General features: G+C 34.1%; 2 protein-coding genes across 2 annotated transcripts in view; one reads left to right on the forward strand and one right to left on the reverse strand.

Moving 5' to 3' along the window:
- Window positions 1–356: 356 nt before the first annotated feature.
- LOC118268370 (probable cytochrome P450 304a1) overlaps window positions 357–21,521 on the reverse strand; it is a 32,136-nt gene continuing 10,971 nt past the window's right edge. The window contains exons 6-9 of the mRNA XM_050706272.1: window positions 16,240–16,420; window positions 5,029–5,146; window positions 3,620–3,761; window positions 357–1,859 (exon numbers count right to left, since the gene is read on the reverse strand). Coding sequence (XP_050562229.1) covers window positions 1,675–1,859; window positions 3,620–3,761; window positions 5,029–5,146; window positions 16,240–16,420 — 626 coding nt within the window. The 3' untranslated portion in view covers window positions 357–1,674. The remainder of the gene's footprint in view (window positions 1,860–3,619; window positions 3,762–5,028; window positions 5,147–16,239; window positions 16,421–21,521) is intronic.
- LOC126912721 (jerky protein homolog-like) lies at window positions 16,427–19,812 on the forward strand. The gene is made up of 2 exons (XM_050706275.1): window positions 16,427–17,237; window positions 17,484–19,812. Exon 2 carries the CDS (start codon window positions 17,484–17,486, stop codon window positions 18,756–18,758), a length of 1,275 nt encoding a protein of 424 aa, XP_050562232.1. The 5' UTR covers window positions 16,427–17,237; the 3' UTR covers window positions 18,759–19,812.

A 21,521-nucleotide genomic window follows, 5' to 3' on the forward strand; every position in this document is an offset into this window, starting at 1 on the left:
ACTGGCGCTTGCAACGGTGCCGAAATATCGGAAACTCATCGAAATAAATAAACATGGTAAATATCCCGTCTCAAGTTATAATAATAACTTTTAAATTTTCCCTGGACTTTCACAAATAATTCAAGACCATAATTAGCCGAATCTGTCCAGCCGTTTTTGAATTCTAGCGAGACTAAAGAGCAGCAATAATTCTTTTTAAATCTTTTATTTTTGTTTACCAAAACTCTCCTTCTCCGGAAGTGTCTAGAGCAACAAACTCATTAATTACTCATCATTAAAAAAACCTGTACCTATAGTTTTTAATAAAAGTAATGTAAACTTATATAAGTGGTTGTGTAATTAATTAAAACATACAATTTATTTAATACAAGGATTTTATTATTTATTTGTGTTACATTAGTTTTAATTTAATTACATGACTAAAATTAGAGCTATGTACGTAAAGTTAATTCTTTGATAGTTGCAATACAAAAAGTCAAAGATCCTTAAAGATTAATGTTAAGTAACAATGTCATATATAATTAAAATGTTCAGATATTATAACGAAACAATTACCAAGATTAAATTTAAAATAAAAGGTATGTTACGTGGAGATTACCCTTTTATTATACGAAGTTATCTACACATTATCAGATACAGGACCTACCGAAATATGAATGTACCGATTTGATTATGACATAGGTAGTAAATATTATTATTATCATTGCCATGCATGCATTATTCATAACACTGCGGTCATATAATGTCGTATCTGTCAATAGTAGCAGTTAATTTTTATAATAATTTACTATCGTGAGACATACTAAATTAACTAAAAATCACGGTTTACATTCGTATTGTAAAGGGAGTAAAGCTCTACTAGTTTCGAGTAACAGAGGGACTCTTCATCATAAATTGTGTGCGCAGAAGCGGGAACGTCACGCAGCCTTACCGGCCAAAGCAGGATAAGTGACATTTTTGTGCAATTTTGAGTTTTAGACATATATGGAATCAACAATTTTTTCTCCATCGCAAGATGTGTATTATTCAATATCGCAAAAATATGTCGCTTTTGGTCGGAAGGCATTGGTATAATTTATTATTTAAAAAGTGAATGCGTAAAAATGCTAATGAGATATGCTTATAATGAGTGAGACATCGTAACTTAGTCTATCATATTAAGTTACCTATGTTTGTTTCTATGTAATGCCTAACAGTATAAGTATTTAAACAAGAACAGGTTGAAATTAAATATCTTGAATGGGTCGCCTCTGTCAAGGCTGGCTCTTCAACTATGTCAATGTCGTTGTGACCTGTCAAAACTTATTTTACGTTACGCATAAATTAATCTTGGTAATTTGATTATGTGTCTACTGTACGTAGTTTCATTCACTTCGGTATTCGGTTATCATTATTATTTTTTATTAGATGGTAATTCAACTTGAGAGAAATAGATATAAGTAGTTCTGTAAAGTAGATCATTAAAAATAGAAATAGAAAGTACAGCAACACAAAAATGTTATCACGGATACATTTTTTTTTTAAATATATATGACGGAAACATAAATATATTTTCAATTAGCTCATTAAGAAACTAGAAAGTAAACAATTTGATTCCATTTTTTGGCGACAAACAGGAGAGATCATAGACACTTATTTTTCGAATTTTGAGACAAAATTCCTGCTTGCTGTTTTTCATTTTCGGACAGTAACTTTAACCCAGAACTCAGGAATGGTGGTGATGATGCCTTGGATCCTTTTAGCAGGCTTCAGCAGGGGCTTGCCGTCAGCGGTGGATACATGGAAGGTCTGCATGAAACCAGCAAATACTTGGAACATGGACTGTCTAGCGTAGGTCTCACCAGCGCATAATCTTCTGCCTGTGTATCAAAAAAAGAATAGGTAATTCAATGCAAAATCTTCCTTGAATCTCTTCTGTAGACACTCCTAGGTGGAAGCCATAGTTAAAGGCATATCTAATTCCCATAATTATCTTTCAGGTTGGTATTGAATTATGAATATTTCGATCAGGTACAATTATGTAAATGGATGTCAGTTAAGAACATGTACCTATAACGCAAAACCTAATCTAATAGGTATCTCGTACCTAGCTGAAGTAAATCGCCTAATCCGAAATGGTCACGTAGGCACTTTTATATCATTGTAGGTATTTTTTCCTACTAATTCATGATAAAACGTCTAATGGGTTACGATAGGTATGTGTTTAAGCACCTAAAAAGTCCCGATTTCCATCAATAATCTGCGATTAATTTTAAAGAATTTAAGATTTTTTTTACCGTTAATTTTGTCATCTTATATGTGTCAGGCTATTTAGAGTACATTGCCCCTTGTCATTTAGGTATGCCAACATAAAATTTATAGATATTTCCAAAGCCTAGATAATTATAGCAATTTTCTGCAGTTTCGCAGCGAAGCGTAAAAACTTGTTACAAAACAGAACTGTGACAGGTTTATAAAGCTAGAATAGGTCAGTTAGTACATAAGTGGAAACTGTATTACTTATGTATTATGCTTCGAATGCAGACGTAATGGGTACGACTTGTCTAACTATGCGGTAGAAAACTACTGAATAAATGTGAGGACTATTGCAAGTACCTATCAAATTAAAAGTAAGTATGGCCAAATGGTTGCAAATGCGACTGCCGGGCAAGGGGTCTCGGGTTCGATTCCCGGGTCGGGCGAAGTTTTACTGGGCTTTTTTCGTTTTTTCGAAAACTTCTCAGTGATAGCTAGCACGGAGTCTGGTAATGTGCCCGGTATATGGCAATAGGCTCACCACCTATTACATGGGACTAACAACATAAATTGTGAAATGTGGGTGTACATTGGAATTATGTGCCATAATGTGCACCTCTGCCTACCCCTTTGGGGATTAAAGTCATGAAGTAATAAAAAAAAGTTATTGCATATACCTATCAAATTAAAAAGAAGGTATCATTATATCTGCAGATAAATTTTTCGTCCCACAATTTATTTTTGTTTATTTATTTATAGTTTTGTTTTGGTAAACAAAACACCTAAACATCATTTGCATACTATAGTGTTACGCAGCAGGTAGGATTATGTTAATTAGATTCCTACCACCTACTTAGTATAGATTTTATTTTGGTAACCTGTTTGTGTGTCTAGGTTTACGATTACATAGGTACCTACATATATCATTTATGTTAATGCTCTCATCAATGATTAGTTTGACGCAAATAAAATATGGTTTATTGATAAGACGCTTTGTGTCCTGATGTTTTATCCTAAAACCAAATACGGACTGTGTGCGTAATACGACTGCATACCTATTTTAATAGTCCAGCTGACTATAAACTATTAAGCTACACCTACTCGCTACATACGACTAATCGTTATTTCTACTTTTTGGTGTAGGTACATTTATCTACATGTGTAAGTGTATAACATATACATATGTTTAAATGCATAAAGTAAAATTAGAAAAAAAAAACTTGATGACATCATTGCAGCTTTGAAAAAATACAAAGTGTTATAATAAAGGCCATCAATTTTTATAAGTACTTAAGTAACCGATACCTTCCCTTTCAGATCAATGAACTTTTCTTTCTTTGTGGATTTTAGGCCTTCAGGTAAACATTGGATCAAAGGTTCTTACCTGCTCCAAAGGGCAATGACTTGTCGCTGGCGAGGTCAAGCTCTCCGTCCTTGAGGAATCTTTCTGGTCGGAAGTTTTCGGGGTCACCCCAAAGTTCCTTGTTCATGTGTAACATGGTCAGGTTGGCGCTCACCATCGTGCCCTGAATTCAATAAAATATTTGAATAAAGCTATTGATGCTGAGAAGACCGACGACGTATCATCTAACCTCTTAGTATCATCGAAGCAACCACGACCACTCTGCCAAGAGTGTACGATTGAAAAGAAGAATTGGAATAACGACATCAGAATCAAAGAGACAGTCTTTTTTACATTTCGAATTTCAAAAATGTGTTTATACTAAGAATTCGGTTGGTAAAGGAGTCACCGAAAATTATTATATTAAATTATTATTTATTAAATAGTATTTGCAATATTAATATTAGGTACCTACTTATCATAAATTTAAACTAGTATAATACAAAAATTAATATGGATTATAACATTAATTTACAAATTTTACGACTTGACAATATCTAGCTATTCATCTAATACTATGTAAGTTGTGGTAGGTAATAATTTTATTAGCGCATAAGATGATAAAACTTGAAATTGAAAATGTTAATAATTTAATATTATCATGAGTTAACACAAACCTGTTATAGTCATAATTTGCTCAATAGAAACCTATGATTTTCAAGTTGGACACACCCCAACATTTACTTAATTCGATTCAAGAGAGAGTTGCTAGCAAACGGCGCATTTGTCAGATCTGGACTCCCCATTTTTCTTTTAAAGGGACAAGCCCGCCACAACCTCCTACACTGCTGCAACTCCTGTAAGCCAGGATCTACAGTAGATACAACCATGGAAACACCGGAACATTGAAGTCCGGCGCGTCCCAGGGACATGAATGACTGTCTTGGATCCCGCAACGAAATTCTCACCCATTTAACTAAAGCCTTTATGATGCTGAATAAACTTTATACAATGTGATAGGGCTGAGACTTCTAACCCGTTAAGGCTGAGTTCTACATCTAATTTTATGGACAAAAGTCGGGGGTCGAAGGGGTCGAATCCCCTCCCCCTAAAAATTATGGCTATTTTTATATTTTTTTTACTTTTTTTGATATCAAAGGTTGTATGCGTCGTAGAAACAAAAAAAAAACGACAAACGGTAGCTAATAACCTTGGCTAACTAATTTATTACTTTTTTCATATGTTTGATAATGTTTTGGTGAGAAAAAAAATCATTTGTGAATTATTTTTACCGAAATAATCACTATTTTTCAATATTTTCAATTAGGGGTTCAACCCCATATTTTTTTTGTCGATAAAATTAGATGTAGTACTCAGCCTTAACGGGTTAGAAGTCCCAACCCTATCACATTGTATATTTAATGTGATTATTAGTTTTTCTTTTTTCTCACCTCTGGCACATCGTATCCTGCTATGGTGGTATCCTTCATTGCTCGATGAGGCACTGACAGAGGTACCGTGGTGTCGTACCGCATAGTCTCTCGGATGCAAGCCTCCAGATATGGCATACTGTGAAAAAAATAAATATAAGTATGAATATTTATAACACCATCTTAAATTAGAATACAATATCGTTGTATTCTATGAACTAGGCATAGCTAAAAAGAGCTGTAAAGTAAAGTAAAGGTGTTTTTCCCTTAGCTATGCTACGAAGACGTAATAGCTAAGCTGTGAAACTATGTGGCCGTTTCCATTAATACTAAGCTATGTAGCTGTGCGAGGAAAATGCGCAGCTCCAGTATGCGATGTATCAATAGTAGGGAAGCCATCCATAGTACGCATCTTTCCATATAAAAAACATAAACTTAGCTAAGTGCGTTTCCAACAGTACTAAGCTATGTGTACCAATGAATATGATATGTATTATGCAATGTAGCATAGCACATGTCCGGTGGAAGAGCAATTAATAGCAGCTAAAATTTTATTTCCATGTTTTCGCCTGATGTTAATCAAGTTTTAACAAGTACATATGTATGTGACGATTAGCCATGGTCTTCATGTGTGGAATTAATTATAAAAACAAACGTAGGTAATTGGCTTTATGATAATTTTAATACTCTTACGTCCATTACTGTTGAGATACACTATAGTTACAATTCGTTTAATTAATTGTAATGCTTCTTCATAAATATTATTACGGGTGTACCATACAATGCTGCAAGATATTCTGTTAAATGAGTTCTGGTGTTCACGTGCCGTGTAATTATATTCTTCATACAAGATATGAGTGAATTACTCGTAAATGTATATCAGGCCACTGTTTTTACCTCAGAACATTTCTACAGAAACTTACTTCATGTAGTACATGTATTTTTAAAGTATACTTAGAATACTTGAGGCGTAATCTACAGTCGATTTCAAAGTAAAAAATATAGTTTTAAAATGTTTGTATCTATATGTAGGTATGTCCGGCGAAAACTGAAAAAGTAAGTACGAGATGAAAGTCGGGTCAAAATAATTATTATAGGCTACATTTATCATGATATCACCAATAAGGGATGAGCTGTGAATCTTTATTGTTCAAAAATCCTAAATTCTACCGAAAGACTATGTCACGCGGACATAGTCGCGAGCAAAAGTTAGTAAATAGATAAGTAGGCAACATAGAATATGAGTCTACACAAACATTCCTATAATAGGACTTCATTGAGTCATTCCTTAATAAATAACATCTGGTCTTAATAACTTGATTTTATCATTACTGTTATCTATGGACAATTAAGACAAGTAGCGAGTACACATTACGACTGCACATCGACCTACACAAACCAGTTTATCATACTCTCGCTATTATAATCTTTTCTGTCATTCAACGGTCAGTTTATACTGGTTCTGTATAGCTTTATGTACATCTATACTAATATTATAAAGCTGAAGAGTTTGTTTGTTTGTTTGTTTGAACGCGCTAATCTCCAGAACTACTGGTCCGATTTAAATAATTCTTTTTGGGTTGAATAGTGCATTTATCGAGGAAGGCTATAGGCTATAAAACATCACGCTATGACCAATAGGAGCCAAGCAGAGCGGGTGAAACCGCGCGGAAGTAGCTAGTACTTAATATATGGGTACATAATATAATATACCATGTAGATTGTAGACGGTGCCGACTTAGGTAATATACAGCTGTGGGCAACGAAGTCATTAGTCCGTTTTCTATGCAATTGTTTTGATGGATGACCAAAACGGTACTTGTGGTGTGCTGAGCAACAGTTGCTTAATGATAACGTGCAGTGCGTAGGTAAGTAGGCAAGTAGCTGATGGTAAATGAGGCATACCGTTAATATTTGTCGATTAAATCGTAGATTACACTTGTAATTAAAATTAACTATAACTTTCTCTTCTAACCGAATAAGAACTCGACACTTGTACTAATTGACACAATATTAGGATTTATATACTAATGACATATCATACGATTCCTTTGGTAGTTCCAAAGGAATCCACTACATCAAATATTTCAATTTCAAACACAGATTAATATACAATCCTGAAGAAATGTTTAGATGTGTCCACAGAAATATATACATCTAATTCTATGGAAGTCGAAAACTATTACCTAAGTAGATACCTGTATTATTGTAGGATATTTATCTAGCTCTAGCTACTTGCCTACGTTTTGTAAAACCAAGTACTTAGGTACTAACTAACGTACGTGCTTATGCATTTAAGATGCCAGTAAGCAGCAAGAAGTCAGACACGGTCAAGTACAACAGGTAAACTTTGGTTCAAAATTGCACGTCTGGGATATTGGCTAAAATTCAATAGGTACTAGAAATTAAACACATTATGTACTTACCTAACTAAATGCTAATCGCAGTGTCGAACGCACGACATATCTCGTGCTGTTGAACTACATTGTCAAAATCAAATTACTAGGTAATTAGTACTCTATTTCAGACTACTAGAGCTGTTGTAGTTACATAGATACTTATTACGGAGAATTTGCAAGTCTAACGCCCGAATACTCAAACGCTACTCAATTTTAAGTTGTACTTAAATATCGTGCTATCTCTGTCATTTTATAAAGAATTGATAGTGACAGAACTACATTTGAGAGCGTCTTAAAATTGAGTAGCGTTTGAGTATTCGGGCATAAACCTGTTGTGCGATTGACATCAGGTAGTTAGGTAGTACCACATTTTTATTGAGTAGTAAAAATCTAATGATGGATTGATATGTCTGTCTTGTATAGGTTAGATGGTAGGTACAAATGTAGAAATGGCTCGTATTTGGATTGTTTTAGCACGAGTAAATAAAATGTAGGACAAAGCCAACTATCTAATCACTTATCAAGTTCTAAGATACTAATAATTAGTAATATGTTATGATAGGTTAGTACTTAGTGAACCTTGATTGAGATTAGGATAAAGACCAGTAGTTTGTTTACTATTGGATTAAATGATAACCTAATTATTCCTATTATTATAAGTACATATTTGTTTTTTTTTCTACCTCAGCTTCACGTATCTAGGTAGGCTCTTTGTTTTAATATGTGTAGGGAAATTATTAAGTATATTTAAATGTGGGAGAGCCATGCTTCGGCACGAATAGGTCAGCTCTACAGGTGGGGACACAACGGTTACGTGGTGTTTTGTTGTATGAGTGAGGTTACCGGAGGCCCCATTACCCCCCTTCCCAATCCCCGATACTCCAACAACCCTTAAATTCCTAAGGCCGGCAACGCACTTGTAACGCCTATGGTGTTTCGTTACCATCAAGTGACCAGTCTACACGTTTACCGGCTTATACCATGAAGCAAATCTTTGTTTTATCCATAAAATAGGAATATTCTTACAATACAAGGAAACTACACTAATTAAAACCTCTCCCATCCCAAGTACAAAATCCGATTCACTTCACGGTTGTTAAAGTTTTTGGTGAAGAACGGTTTATCTTGATTGGCATGTTAATCCAATGGGCGACCAGCTCAACATCAAACATTTACAGAACAAAACAAACGGTTTATCTGTGCTATCGTGATTAAACCTCTAAAATGGACAAAAAGCAAGCAAGCTAACGGTAATAGAGGTAACGAGTACATGTTGTAATGATCTGGAGTCTTAGTATGAGTTTGGTTTATGTTGAACGAAAACCAATCGAGTCGCTCTGATTGGTCAGCGCGAATGAATCAACCAATAAGAGCGCCGAACGCATTATAGTTTCGATCTATTTGAACTCGTGCTAAGCCCTCTGGTGACCTAGTGCGAGTCTTTTTTACGTCAAAACGTTGCCATGTTTAGCCCTCTGATTGGTTGGTTAATTGCAACCGACCAATTAGAGTGCCGAACGTCATAGTCGCGTTAACGTTAAGCTAACTCGCAATAGGCCCTCTGGTATCTAACAGTAGGAGATAGGCATGCAAAGCTAACAGATACGGATGACAGACGGTAGGTACATACTCCTAAATCTTGGCGTAGCAGCGGTCATCGCACTTTATCCAGTAAAAAGTAAATAGGTAAGTACGCAGCACGACAGATTAACATTTGAAAAGAAGCTTTATTGCTACGATTTAAGGCCTTTATTACCTTCTCGTAAAGTCACTGTAATTATTTTTTCCAAGTTACACGCAAAAGAGACGTGAATAGAAAATTATGGAAAATTTGACAAATGGCGTCAAAATTGCTCAATTTTTGGAAGCTAAAAAAACGGTCGTTATCTTAATCTTTGTAGAATGTTTTAACAAAACGTCATTATCTTTCAGTTTAATGATTGATTAAAAGAAAAATGGGTCAAACCGGACCTATCGCAACAAAAAATGCATTAACCTACCTACTGAAACTGAACATTAATAGCAGCTCAAACACACCCTGTCCTCATTTGAAGATAATCGCAAATCGCAACGGCATGTCATTGATAGTAAAACAAAACTAGTCCATGTGCCTGATTACTTTAGTAAGTACCTATGTACTTATGTGTGAGCAATCAGTACCCTTAGTACAAGTTTGCTCTCGTTTCGTTTTCGTTTCGGCGCTTTGATTGGTTGGTGTATTCGAACCGGCCAATCAGGGCCTCGAACACGCTCTCGTTTCGGTTATCTATCTATCTATATCTATCTATACTTATAATAAATCTGTAGAGAGGTCAATTCTGTACATCTATATCTATACATATAATAAAATCGTAGAAAAGTGCTGTCTGTACATTGAAAATAAAAATAAAAAAAATAGCAGGGGTTATTGTTATGTCGATGTCGAACCCAAAAATGTAATTAACTTTTTTTTTGTCTGTTTGTCTGTTTGTCTGTTTGTCTGTTTGTCTGTTTGTCTGTTCGTCTGTGCGCGCTAATCTCAGAAACGGCTGATCCGAATTGGATGCGGTTTTCACGAATATATTGTGGGATGCTTAAATTTACATTTAGTGTTTGTTTCATGTCAATCGGTTCATAAATAAAAAAGTTATGTCAAATTAAAGAATCACGTCGAACATTCTATGCTTATACCATTAATCTCCGCAACTATTTGACGGATTTGGTTGAAATTTGGTACAGATATAGTTTAGAACCTTAGAAAGGACATAGATATATTTTTATTTCAAAAATCAAAAAATAAAATAAAAATAAAATAAAAATAAAATAAAAATAAAATAAAATAAAAATAAAAATAAAAATAAAAATAAAAATAAAAATAAAAATAAAAATAAAAATAAAAATAAAAATAAAAATAAAAATAAAAATAAAAATAAAAATAAAATAAAAATAAAAATAAAAATAAAAATAAAAATAAAATAAAAAAAAAATAAAAATAAAAATAAAATAAAATAAAAATAAATGAAAATAAAATAAAAATAAAATAAAAATAAAACAAAAATAAAACAAAAATAAAATAAAAAAAAAATAAAATAAAATAAAAATAAAAATAAAAATAAAATAAAAATAAAATAAAAATAAAATAAAAATAAAAATAAAATAAAAAATAAATTTATTCCGGACATACAGCGCCATCTATTGTTCAATTTCGTACTTATAGTACGGAATTGAACAATGTCGGGCTGTTCCTATACTCCGTAGATAGATGGCGTTGATCGCGCAATGGTGTAATTACAATTGTTCAGTTCATGTTATTGTTTTAATTCATTGGAAATTTGTTTTTACAAAATAGTAAAAAGCAATGAAAAATATAACATAATACAACTTTTAGTACAAAGAAAACGCTCTAACGGAGTATAGATAATTCTATGTCGATCGTTACACGACTTCGGTTCATGTTATTGTTTTAATTCATCGAAAAAAAGTTAACAAATAGTAAAAAGGTATGAAAAAAATAATATCAATATAATTAAACTTTTAGTACAAAGAAAATGCCCGAACGGAGTATAAATAAATAATCCAAGTTGTCTTTATCCTCGATAGATGGCGTTGGGATCGAAATAGATTGCGCTATGGTTTTGTTACAATTATTTGGTTGGGTATCGGCCGAGCGCTTCGGTACTATTGTAGAAAATGTGTATAGTATTTGTCTGTAGTGGTCCTGCTGTTTCGTATATTCTAAATTGGTTTCGTTGTATTTGTCAATTAATAAGTTTATTTGTTGGGTTTTCCTGGTTTTCTGGTTAAACTTTTTAACGTAGGTTTAGTTTGATATCGATTATTAGTAGTTACTGTAGTTAGTTTTTTTTAATAAAATTGTAAGTCTAATTTATAAATTAATTAGATTAGATTTAAGTCGTTTCTTTTAAATTATTTAGTTTAAGCTTGGTTATTATAGCATAAAGGATAGGTTCTAATATAATTTCTTTTTTAATTGTTATAAATTCGTAATTCGTAGCTTTCTTTAGTTTTAAGTTAGTTTTCATCTTAAGTTCGGAAAGATTATAATATTTCTTTAGTTAAAGTCCGTTTTTAAACTATTTTTTCAATGCCCTAAGTGAGTATACATCTATTAAAATCAAACGCAGAGCTCATTATGTTGATTTTTGAAGAGTTCCCTGGAATATCTTCCACATCTCATTTTTGAAAAGATCCCGCGAGATCGGGAACTCATCATCATCATAATCATCATCAGCCTATAGCTATGGGAACTATGTGGTTAAAACCAAAAATTTGCCGGAAGTCACTATTCCACGCGAACGAAGTCGCGGGCAAAAGCTAGTGAATAATATTTCCAAAATAAATATCAGTGGGTGATTAGTGATCGATACTGACGCCAAAAATGCAATCAGATTTTTTTTTGTCTGTCTGTCTGTCTGTCTGTCTGTCTGTATGTTCTTTATAGAAATAAAAACCACTTGACAGATTTCAACGAAACTTGGTACAATTGTTCTTCATACTCCTGGGCAGGTTATAGTATACTTTTCATCACGCTACGATCAATAGGAGCAGAGCAGTGAAGGGAAATGTTGGGAAAACAGGAGAACTTAGTACATTTCTTCAACTTCGGTCGCGTGTGCAGCCTTAATGGTTAAAGCTACACAGAAATAATGTATGACGAAAATGTTCTCCTTAAAATTGTTAAAAAAATATTCCACGACAGCAAATGTCTATTTCTTATGGTTGACTCACAATAACACGTATAACTCCCGATAGCTTAGCAGTTCGGAGCTTTCTGATTATATTTGTCTTCTCTTACGTTTATAACACTCTCATTCATTCATTCATTCATTCATTCATTCATTCATTCATATTATAATAAATCTGTAGAAGGGTCAATTCTGTACATTGAAAATATTGAAATAATAAATAGCAGGTGGTGTTACTGGATCGATACCAAACCCAAATATGTGATTAAAAATGTTTTTGTCTATCTGTCTGTCTGTATGTTCAGGCATCACGTGAAAACTAACGGTTCGATATCGATGAAACTTGGTATAATTATACCTTATTATCCTGGGCATAAAATAGGATACTTTTTATCCTGGAAAAATACGAAGAAAAAAATCTTTATTTTTCAGTTTTATTCTACAGAACGCGAGCTCAACAGCAGTAGCTCAAAAGAGGGATCTCCTTAATTATTATGGGCCTCGCCATATTTGGCTCCAATAGATATTTATAAGATGTCATTGTCAGAATTACTAAAAATGGAGAAATAAAACATCCACGCGAAGACCGACATCCGCGCGGACGGAGTCGCAGGCGGAAGCTAGTATTTTAATAAATGTAAAGTAAATTCGTACTAAGGGGATATGATAGATGAGCTATCAGAATGTTGATTAATTTATTAGTATTATCGAGACGTAGCGGATAGAAAGTTAGTATACCTAAATCATTATTGTTTTTTGCAACTGCTCATTAAATAAAAGTATTCATCTATAGGTAGACGAATGATGTCAGATGTGAACCGACAGACAGACTTTATTAATACATGTTATGTATTATATTTGCTTTGACGTTCAAAAATGCCTTCCTGGTGTATTTGAAATAAATACCTAATTTTGACTGATAGATCTTTTATATTTTTATTTAATCTTTTGTGTTGCATTTTTCATTCAATTGGTGGATGTTAGGTATGTGTCCTCGTGTTGGTTTTTCAAAATTTGACAGTAATACCTACACATAAAATAGACTGAACAACTCTGATGTCATGCTAGATATTCGCGGAAGACAAGCTACAAGCATAATTAATAGGGTATTTGATAGGGTATGAAAATTCAAAATCTATTTTGTCCGTCAGTTAGATAATTAAAAAAAATATAGACACGTATTTTTTGAATTTTATCAGAGAAGTTAATAAATACTTAGATAAAACGAATCTAAGTTTAGGAGACGGAGCTAGTTACGTCACGGTACCCTATATATTGTAGTAAGCTACGTCACGATATTATCTATCCTATAAAATGTAGTAAGTAAATCGTGACGTCACACGATATTTCAAATATTGATTTGAAAATATCCGATCGATAAATCTGTAAGAAAAGAAAAAAACACGTGTACCTACTTATATTTTTTTTTATAACGCCACGCCCTTAATCCCCGATGGGATATGCAGAAGTGCACATTATGGCACATAATGCCAATGTACACCCACATTTCAATTTCGAAAACCCGAAAAAAGCTTTCGCCCGACCCGGGAATCGAACCCGAGTCCCCTTGCCTGGCAGTCCCACTTGCAACCACTCTGCCAACGAAGCCGTGTAGGTACCAACGTGTACCTATAGTGTTTTAAATTAATCAACCAGACTTTAAAACAAAAAATAGGAAACAGTACTTTATTTAGTGACAAGTTACTACCTCACCTACTTTTAAAACCGTTTGGAGGTTTTGTGAGTGTTACGTGTTTATAACCTTATTATACACGGTGTAACAAAAAGGGGGTATACATATCAAGTGCACGGTTTTTAGATAACATAACAAACGATACGGGAAGGGTTTTTTAAACTCATGTTTTCATGGAACGAAGTTATGAATTTTTCCAATACATAAAATTCCAGAAACCGAACATCAAAATTAGGTAGATACTGGTACTAGGCGATCAGATTTACAGAAGAAATGTTTCGTAATATTAGCGAGTGACCCCTGTAGTGTTGTGAAACGTTTCTATGATTTAAAATCAAGAACCATGCGACACCAAGTATTTGGTATCATTTTTTTTAAACGTATTTTGAGCTGATACTTTGTGTAGAGGTTCTATTCAACCTGTATTCTTCAGTGCTTCTTGATGTATATGGGTATTTTGTTAAACGCTGTATATAACACTTTAAAAGGAGTTTTATGTGCAATTTTACGACAAATCAACAACCTTGCTGAGAGACCATTCTCTACCTACATTTCAAATATTGGAACCAAAACAACAGGAAGGCACGAAGGATAACAGCTAAGCATAAAATATTTATTTATAACTATGTATTTGTCCCCGTAATAATTATTTTATAACCTCAAATAGAATGTAATGAACATAATTATGTAAGTAGGTACCATACTTACATACTTAGTTTTCATGATGTATGTACCTATCTACCTATTTAAAATCTTAGGTTTATTTTGGCAAAAATTAACTGAATACTTTCTAAATCTATACATATAAATATGAAGTAGGTAATTAGGTAACTTTATGTGGAACGGTTCTACCTATACCAATAATGCTATGCTAAAAATACTTGTCCCGAAACGGAATATTGCTTTTCACACCATCGTGATAAAATGTTTTAATAGGTACCTGAGTGCATTGACCTCTCAATGACCTAATAGGAAACAAGCACGCCTTTCATTTTCACATCGATACCTATTAAAACTTTAATCTGTCTGTTTGTTTGTCTGTTGAGAAAAAATATAGATTTTTTAAATATAACCTACCTAATAATTATTATGTTATCGGGTGCTACTGTAGCGCAACAGTCGCTCCGTGTGTCGCGGAATGATGCTCATGAATATGAGCCTCTAGCATGGCTTGAAACTAGTCGAGTTCCTCGTCAAACAGTTACGTGGGAAACCCAATAACATAATAATTAATTTAGTATGTTTCACGAAAGTTATGATAAAACCTACTTAATACTTATGTACGTTTGGGAGAATAGAACAGCCATGTTTAGGCATGAATGGGCTGCTAGACCAGAGTGATACGACAGCTTCACAGAAAACCGACGTGAACCAAATGTTGGCTGAGTTTCCTCTTCGGGTGACTACATGCGTAATCGGAATATATCAAATGATAATAGATAATTTTCTTGCACACGGTGCCATGTACCTAACTTATGCAGCGCCATTTATTTATCAACGAGCAATATTTTTTATATTACATTATTGCTGACACGAAAATATACATAGGTACCTACAGGTATTTAGGGACTTTGACGTTTCAAAAATGCCTAATTAAGGATTAATTTTGAAATAAATGCTTTGAATTTGACCTTAATGTAACTAGTTATAATCTTCATTTTATTTTTCTGGAAGGAAAATATTTTTAGCCACGACTTCTAATTTGATTTAAAGTCACCAAAAACTATACCTCTGAAAAAATTAATTGTCAGTAGGTAATAACTATTCTCATAATAATTATGAATATACATAATTAAATATTATTTAAGATTAATAAAATTTATACCTTTTTTAATGATATTTTTTGTGCGTTTTTTGCTGTATTAAATATATTTATACTTAATATAAAATGCATATATCTAAATACATTAAGAATAATATAAATTCTTGTTTCTAAGTTTTATTATTTTAATTGTTACTTAATTTTAAATAAGTTTGTGAAGTTAACATGAAACAAAACTAGATATTATTATATATTTTCCAAATATATCTAACGACTGTTATTTCTAGCACAAAACCCAGGATCAGACTTAGCTATACTTATAAAATCCTGTCTCTTTTATTTAACAATAGGTAACGATTTCCGAATAAAAATTTTCTCACGATGTTTTTTCCTTCACTGTTTGCCAGTGTCTAAATAATCTTAGAAAATACGTATAACTCAGAAATAGTTACATCGGTACGTTTCAAAACCCGCCCCTTCATGCATGAGAAGCAAGTATCTTAAACCTCCGGGCACCACGACACAATAAAATTGTCTCTGATGGCTATCAAAATACCAATGCTAAACTTAACCCAATACCGATCACCGGTACCCCCAGTGAGTGGTGTTTAGCGTGTTAAGGGCTTAAACAAATACCGGTCACCGATTCCCTCAGTGAGAGGCGTTTAACGTGTTAAGTAAGAAGTTACGTACTTTCTCCTGTCATCCAGGTTCGGCAGACGGTCTCTGCCGACGACGCGGTCTATTTCCTCATGGATCTTATCCTGGATCTCAGGCTGCAGCAACAAACGCTCCACGAGGATCGCCAGCACGAACTGCACAGCCGACGCCGCGGGGAACGTGTAGTCTGTGCATGTTAGGATCAGCTGGTCCACTGGAAATAAGGAAAGGTGAATTATTAGTTTAGTTGATACACGTAATGTTTTGACGAGGAACTCGACTAGTTTCAAGCCATGCTAGAGGCTCATATTCATGAGCAGCATTACGCGACACACGACGCGGCGATTGTCGCACTGCTACTGGTAGCAGTGCGACAATCGTAAGCCGATAACATAATAATTAATTTAGTATGTCTCACGAAAGTTACAATAAAATCTTAGTTGATACAGTTTTTATAGTTCAGCTTTCTACCCGCGGTTTCTAAAACCTTTTTTTTGACCACGAACCCGCTTTCTGCCAGAACGGCGAAGCGAAGATGTATAAACCTTCTTCCTCAAAAAAACACTGCTATTGTAGGTCTTATACCTCTTCAAACAATTACTGATAAGTATAAATAATTTGTTACATTGTCTGTTGCTGAAAACTAAACAAAATTCAGTATTTTGTTTCGGTATTCGGTAGTTTTTAAGTTTATCGCAATCATATTGACAGCCAAGCGAAATAGGACTTCTTTTAAGTGTCCATATTTACTGTTTACATTAAATGTAGGTAATATCAAGTAAGTATCCATTATTTTTGAGTTAATACCTATTCTAGTTCACAATATTGTTTCGCATAGGGTAGACTGGGTACGGTTGAAACAAAGGAGGGTTGAAACAAAACGAATATCTCGCAAACCGTTGGCGGGGCGGCTAGGGGTCCAAGGGGAGAACGAAGCGGACGACAGGTCTAAACACGAATCTTAGTGTTGCGTCACTCTCCGCGCGCTTTGGCTGTTTCTAGGGGACCCTATTGTGTTTTGATAACCAAAAGTAAGTATTTTTGCTTGGAGATTTTTCCAATTATTGTCGTTTTTATTCAAGTGACAGCATTGAGGGTGCGTTGTTGTTTGAAATGAAGCTCGCGGAATATGACATTGTGACTAGTTTTTGTGTATCATTATTGTTACAATGACTAATAACTGAATTTTACCTAAAGTAGGAGTTGGGGACGGTTGAAACATTTTTTTTGGGTACGGTTGAAACAGTGTACTTATTACTTTTTTCTTGTTTTTTTAGATGCCTAGAGTACGCGTAAGAAAGACATCGAGAGGGCAAATAGACTTGTCGAAGTACAAAGACGCATATGAGGAGGTGAAAACCGGAGGATCATTGCGAAAATCGGCAGAGAAGCACGGATTAAACCATTGTTCGCTTCTAAGATATATTCGAAAGCGAGATGTCTCTGGCGAGCAAGAAAATCCAGACATGGGATATAAAGCACACAACCGAGTTTTTAATGAGGTGCAAGAACGAGAGCTTTCAAAGTACTTGATTCGATGTGCTGATATATATTTTGGACTACCTAAGAAGGAGGTAAGAAAACTGGCGTATGAACTTGTAGTTAAATATAATTTATCAAGACCTAAAACTTGGGATGATAACGAGCTGGCAGGTGAGGAATGGTTTCGGATGTTTATGAGAAGAAACCCCGAACTGTCTCTACGCGCAGCACAAGCTACTAGCCTCTCCAGGGCGACTAGTTTTAACAAAACAAATGTAGATTCTTTCTATGACAATCTGGCCACTGTCATGGATCGTCATAAATTTGAGCCTCAGGATATATATAACGCTGATGAAACAGGCATAACCACTGTTCAAAAGCCCGACAGAGTAGTGGCTAGGCGTGGTGCTCATCAAGTAGGTTCAGTAACTTCGGCGGAAAGGGGTACATTGGTCACAGTCGCCTTTGCAGCGAATGCCATTGGAAATGTTATTCCGCCATTCTTCGTCTTCCCGAGAGTGCGTTATCAAGAACATTTTATTAGAGATGGGCCCCCTGGCTGCGCTGGAGCTGCTAACCCCTCCGGCTGGATGCAAGATGAAACATTTATGCATTTTCTGGAACACTTTAAAAAACATACAAATGTATCTCTGTCTCATAAGGTGTTACTTCTGCTCGACAATCACTCTTCACACGTCCACATTAACGCACTAGACTTTTGCAAGAACAATGGCATTATCTTACTATCTTTCCCACCCCACTGCTCGCACAGACTCCAGCCACTTGATCGATCGGCATATGGCCCTTTGAAGAAAGCTGTCAATTTAGCCTGCGATGCATGGATGCGAAACCATCCAGGAAGGACAATGTCCATTTACGATATACCAGGGATTGTAGCGTCTGCTATGCCAGTTGCTCTTACGGCTTCAAATATTCAAGCCGGCTTTCGCAAAACAGGAACTTATCCGTATAATCGGAATCTGTTCACTGAGCTTGATTTCGCTCCTGCATTTGTTACGGATAGACCAAATCCCGAAAATACCTACCTAAATGTTAATTTAGTTCTTTAGTTAAATGTTACGCGTTGTCGATTCCGTAAACATTGCGAAATATCTACTTAATAGTTATTGCTGAATTAAATCTAACATCCTTAAACGCACCTGTTATTTGTTTTTACATAACTGTTGACATTTTAACACGTTTTACTGATTAACCTATTCGATAAGGGGTTTATTATTTACAAAATGGTCAAGTTTACATCGCCGTGGTAACACAACATTTCCTATTTAGGTATGTGGCGGCACGGTAGTGCCCCCGCCAAGTCGAACAAAAGAAGCGGCACAGCCGTACCATCCTTTTCTCGAAGTCATTCAGGTCAATTTCTACCGCCTATAACTTCGTTGTGAATAAAACAAGAAGCCTGAATTTCAGATGCTAAGCAGGCATTGTATAAACATTGTATATAATATAAAATAATAACTTATCAAAGTTTCGATTTTTTTAATACTGCAGATTATAACAAAATTGCAGATTGATTTGGCCATCGCATGAAAACACAAGCAAACCTACTTTTGTTAACATTTCTCGTATTATATCGTAATTCGTAATCATGAAATAGACTAACCAATATAATATGAGAATTACGATGGTCTATTTAATAGACCATCGTAATAGACTCTATTGCATGATTACGTGCGATGGCCAAGTCGATCTATTTCATTTTAAACCTAATATAAGTGTAATACTGATATAAGAACATTTTACATAATAACTTAAAACAGAAATTCCTTAAATAGGGACTAAATAAAATAACCGACTTGCTATTACATGGATCTCAAATCTTTCTACGGTAAGAAAACTGAGGTGCGAGACTTGGGTATTTTACATGATGTTTTTGGTGATATTTAAATTTCGATCCACGTTCCTAATTTAAAGTGCATTTATAAATTAATAGGTCTACTGTGAATAAGTTTTTAAATAAATTAAAATTACATTAAGAACTCGTTTCTGAAGCCTAATTTATTATTATTATTGCCAGTCACATTATCACCTAGGATCATAAAAACTGTTAGTTTAAAACACGATAAGTAAATACATAGTAGAGGCATTTAATAATGTCAATAAATAACCTTTTGATTAGTATTAAATATTTTTTTGATACTAACAAACAGATTGCAAATAAAGTCAACCAATGTAAACATCTTATATAACTCTTGCATAAATTTAAATGTAATTCAAAAAAATTTACATAAAAAATACATAATGACTAGCTAGTCCCATTTATTAGCGCGAAAAAACAAACAAACTCTTCAGCTTATTATAATTATATTAGTGTAGGTAAATATGAAACGGATTCAAATTTTGCATGAATATTCGGTGCGATAAAATAATCGTGAAACATCCTGCCAATCAATCAATTTTATTACAATATTATTATCGCATAATTACTACAGGATGACCATTAATTATCATTTTAAATGACATTTCTGATGAAGAATAAATAAAAATTTACAATGACATTAAGAAGAAAGGGTTCATAAGATCGATTGGGCGATTACAAAGGTCTTTTCCATACCCGAAGCTTACCGCGGTTTTTTGAGGTCAGTTTTGTCAGCACTTATACCTAAGCTTATAATATTACTGAGCTGGGTCGATCTTTTGTGTTATGACACAATCACATTTTGGCATCTCCTCTTTGTACTTGCTTTATGGTCGAGCCGCACCTAGACTGTGGGGCGAAAAACGCCCACGCGGAAGACCCCCATGCGTTAGTACGATGATATCAAACAAACAGCTGGCACGAAATGGATGGAAATTGCTCAAAACCGAAGGAGATGGCAGAAACTGTAGAAGGCCTACATCGTCGCCGTAGAAAAACGCTAAAGAAAAAGAAGTATACAGCCTGTTTTTTTAACACCAGCCATTTTTTTCTGAGAGTTAAGTATCATTCAAACATTCCATTTTTAAATAAAAAAAAATTTTTACAAGAAAAAAGACGGTTAAAAAATCATTAAAAGTATCAAATTGACTTTGATTTCGAAAGTCGATGTTTCTCATTATTGTTTTGTTTCTTATTTAACAGGCTGTATGAACTACTAAGGACCTTTGGAAATAAAACTAGTTTGTATAACCTCCATTGATTCATGGACAAAACTAAGTATCCCTATAGGTACCTACCAAGATAGTTTTAGGTATCCGTCCTACATACAGTGATCCGGAAAAGATAAATGGTAGTTAATTGCACTTTGTATCTATCGAATATTAGCCTCACATAGTCCATTCAACTTGAAATAAATCAGATATCTGAATAACTGCAGTTACATGAGATACAAATTATTATATAACATTTTCCTGTTACTGACAATGTACTCAAAACAGTAAATGGTAACTAGATATTGTTTTAATATTTATCGTAATAGTTATTTTAATGAGCTATTGACATAAGTAGGTCGCACGACCGACAAAACAAATATTATCATTAAAATATTGCTATTACGAGTATTGCAATAACACAAAATTAGCAGTTTTGTGTGTAAAACAAGATGGCATTGCTTACATTTTAAACTAATACATAAGATGGGAGTGTCTGTTTGTAATATTGAAGTAACCACTTTTTACTACAGCACAGAGACATATGCATATCACATGGTTTAAATTTTTTGTGTGTCTGTCTGCCTATCTGTTTGTACCGGCTAATCTCTGGAATGGCTGGACCGATTTTGACGGGACATTTATTGGTAGATAGCTGAAGTACTATGGAGTAACTTAGGCTTTTATTGTAGAAAATGAAGTCACAGAATCCATAATCTACGCGAACGAATCTACGAGTATCA

Source organism: Spodoptera frugiperda, chromosome 29 (genome assembly GCF_023101765.2).
Source record: "Spodoptera frugiperda isolate SF20-4 chromosome 29, AGI-APGP_CSIRO_Sfru_2.0, whole genome shotgun sequence".
NCBI classification, from domain to species: Eukaryota; Metazoa; Arthropoda; class Insecta; order Lepidoptera; family Noctuidae; genus Spodoptera; species Spodoptera frugiperda.

What these genes read in the sequence shown, in the direction of transcription:
- LOC126912721 (XM_050706275.1), top strand. Translation starts at nt 17,484, where the DNA reads ATGCCTAGAGTACGCGTAAGAAAGACATCGAGAGGGCAAATAGACTTG.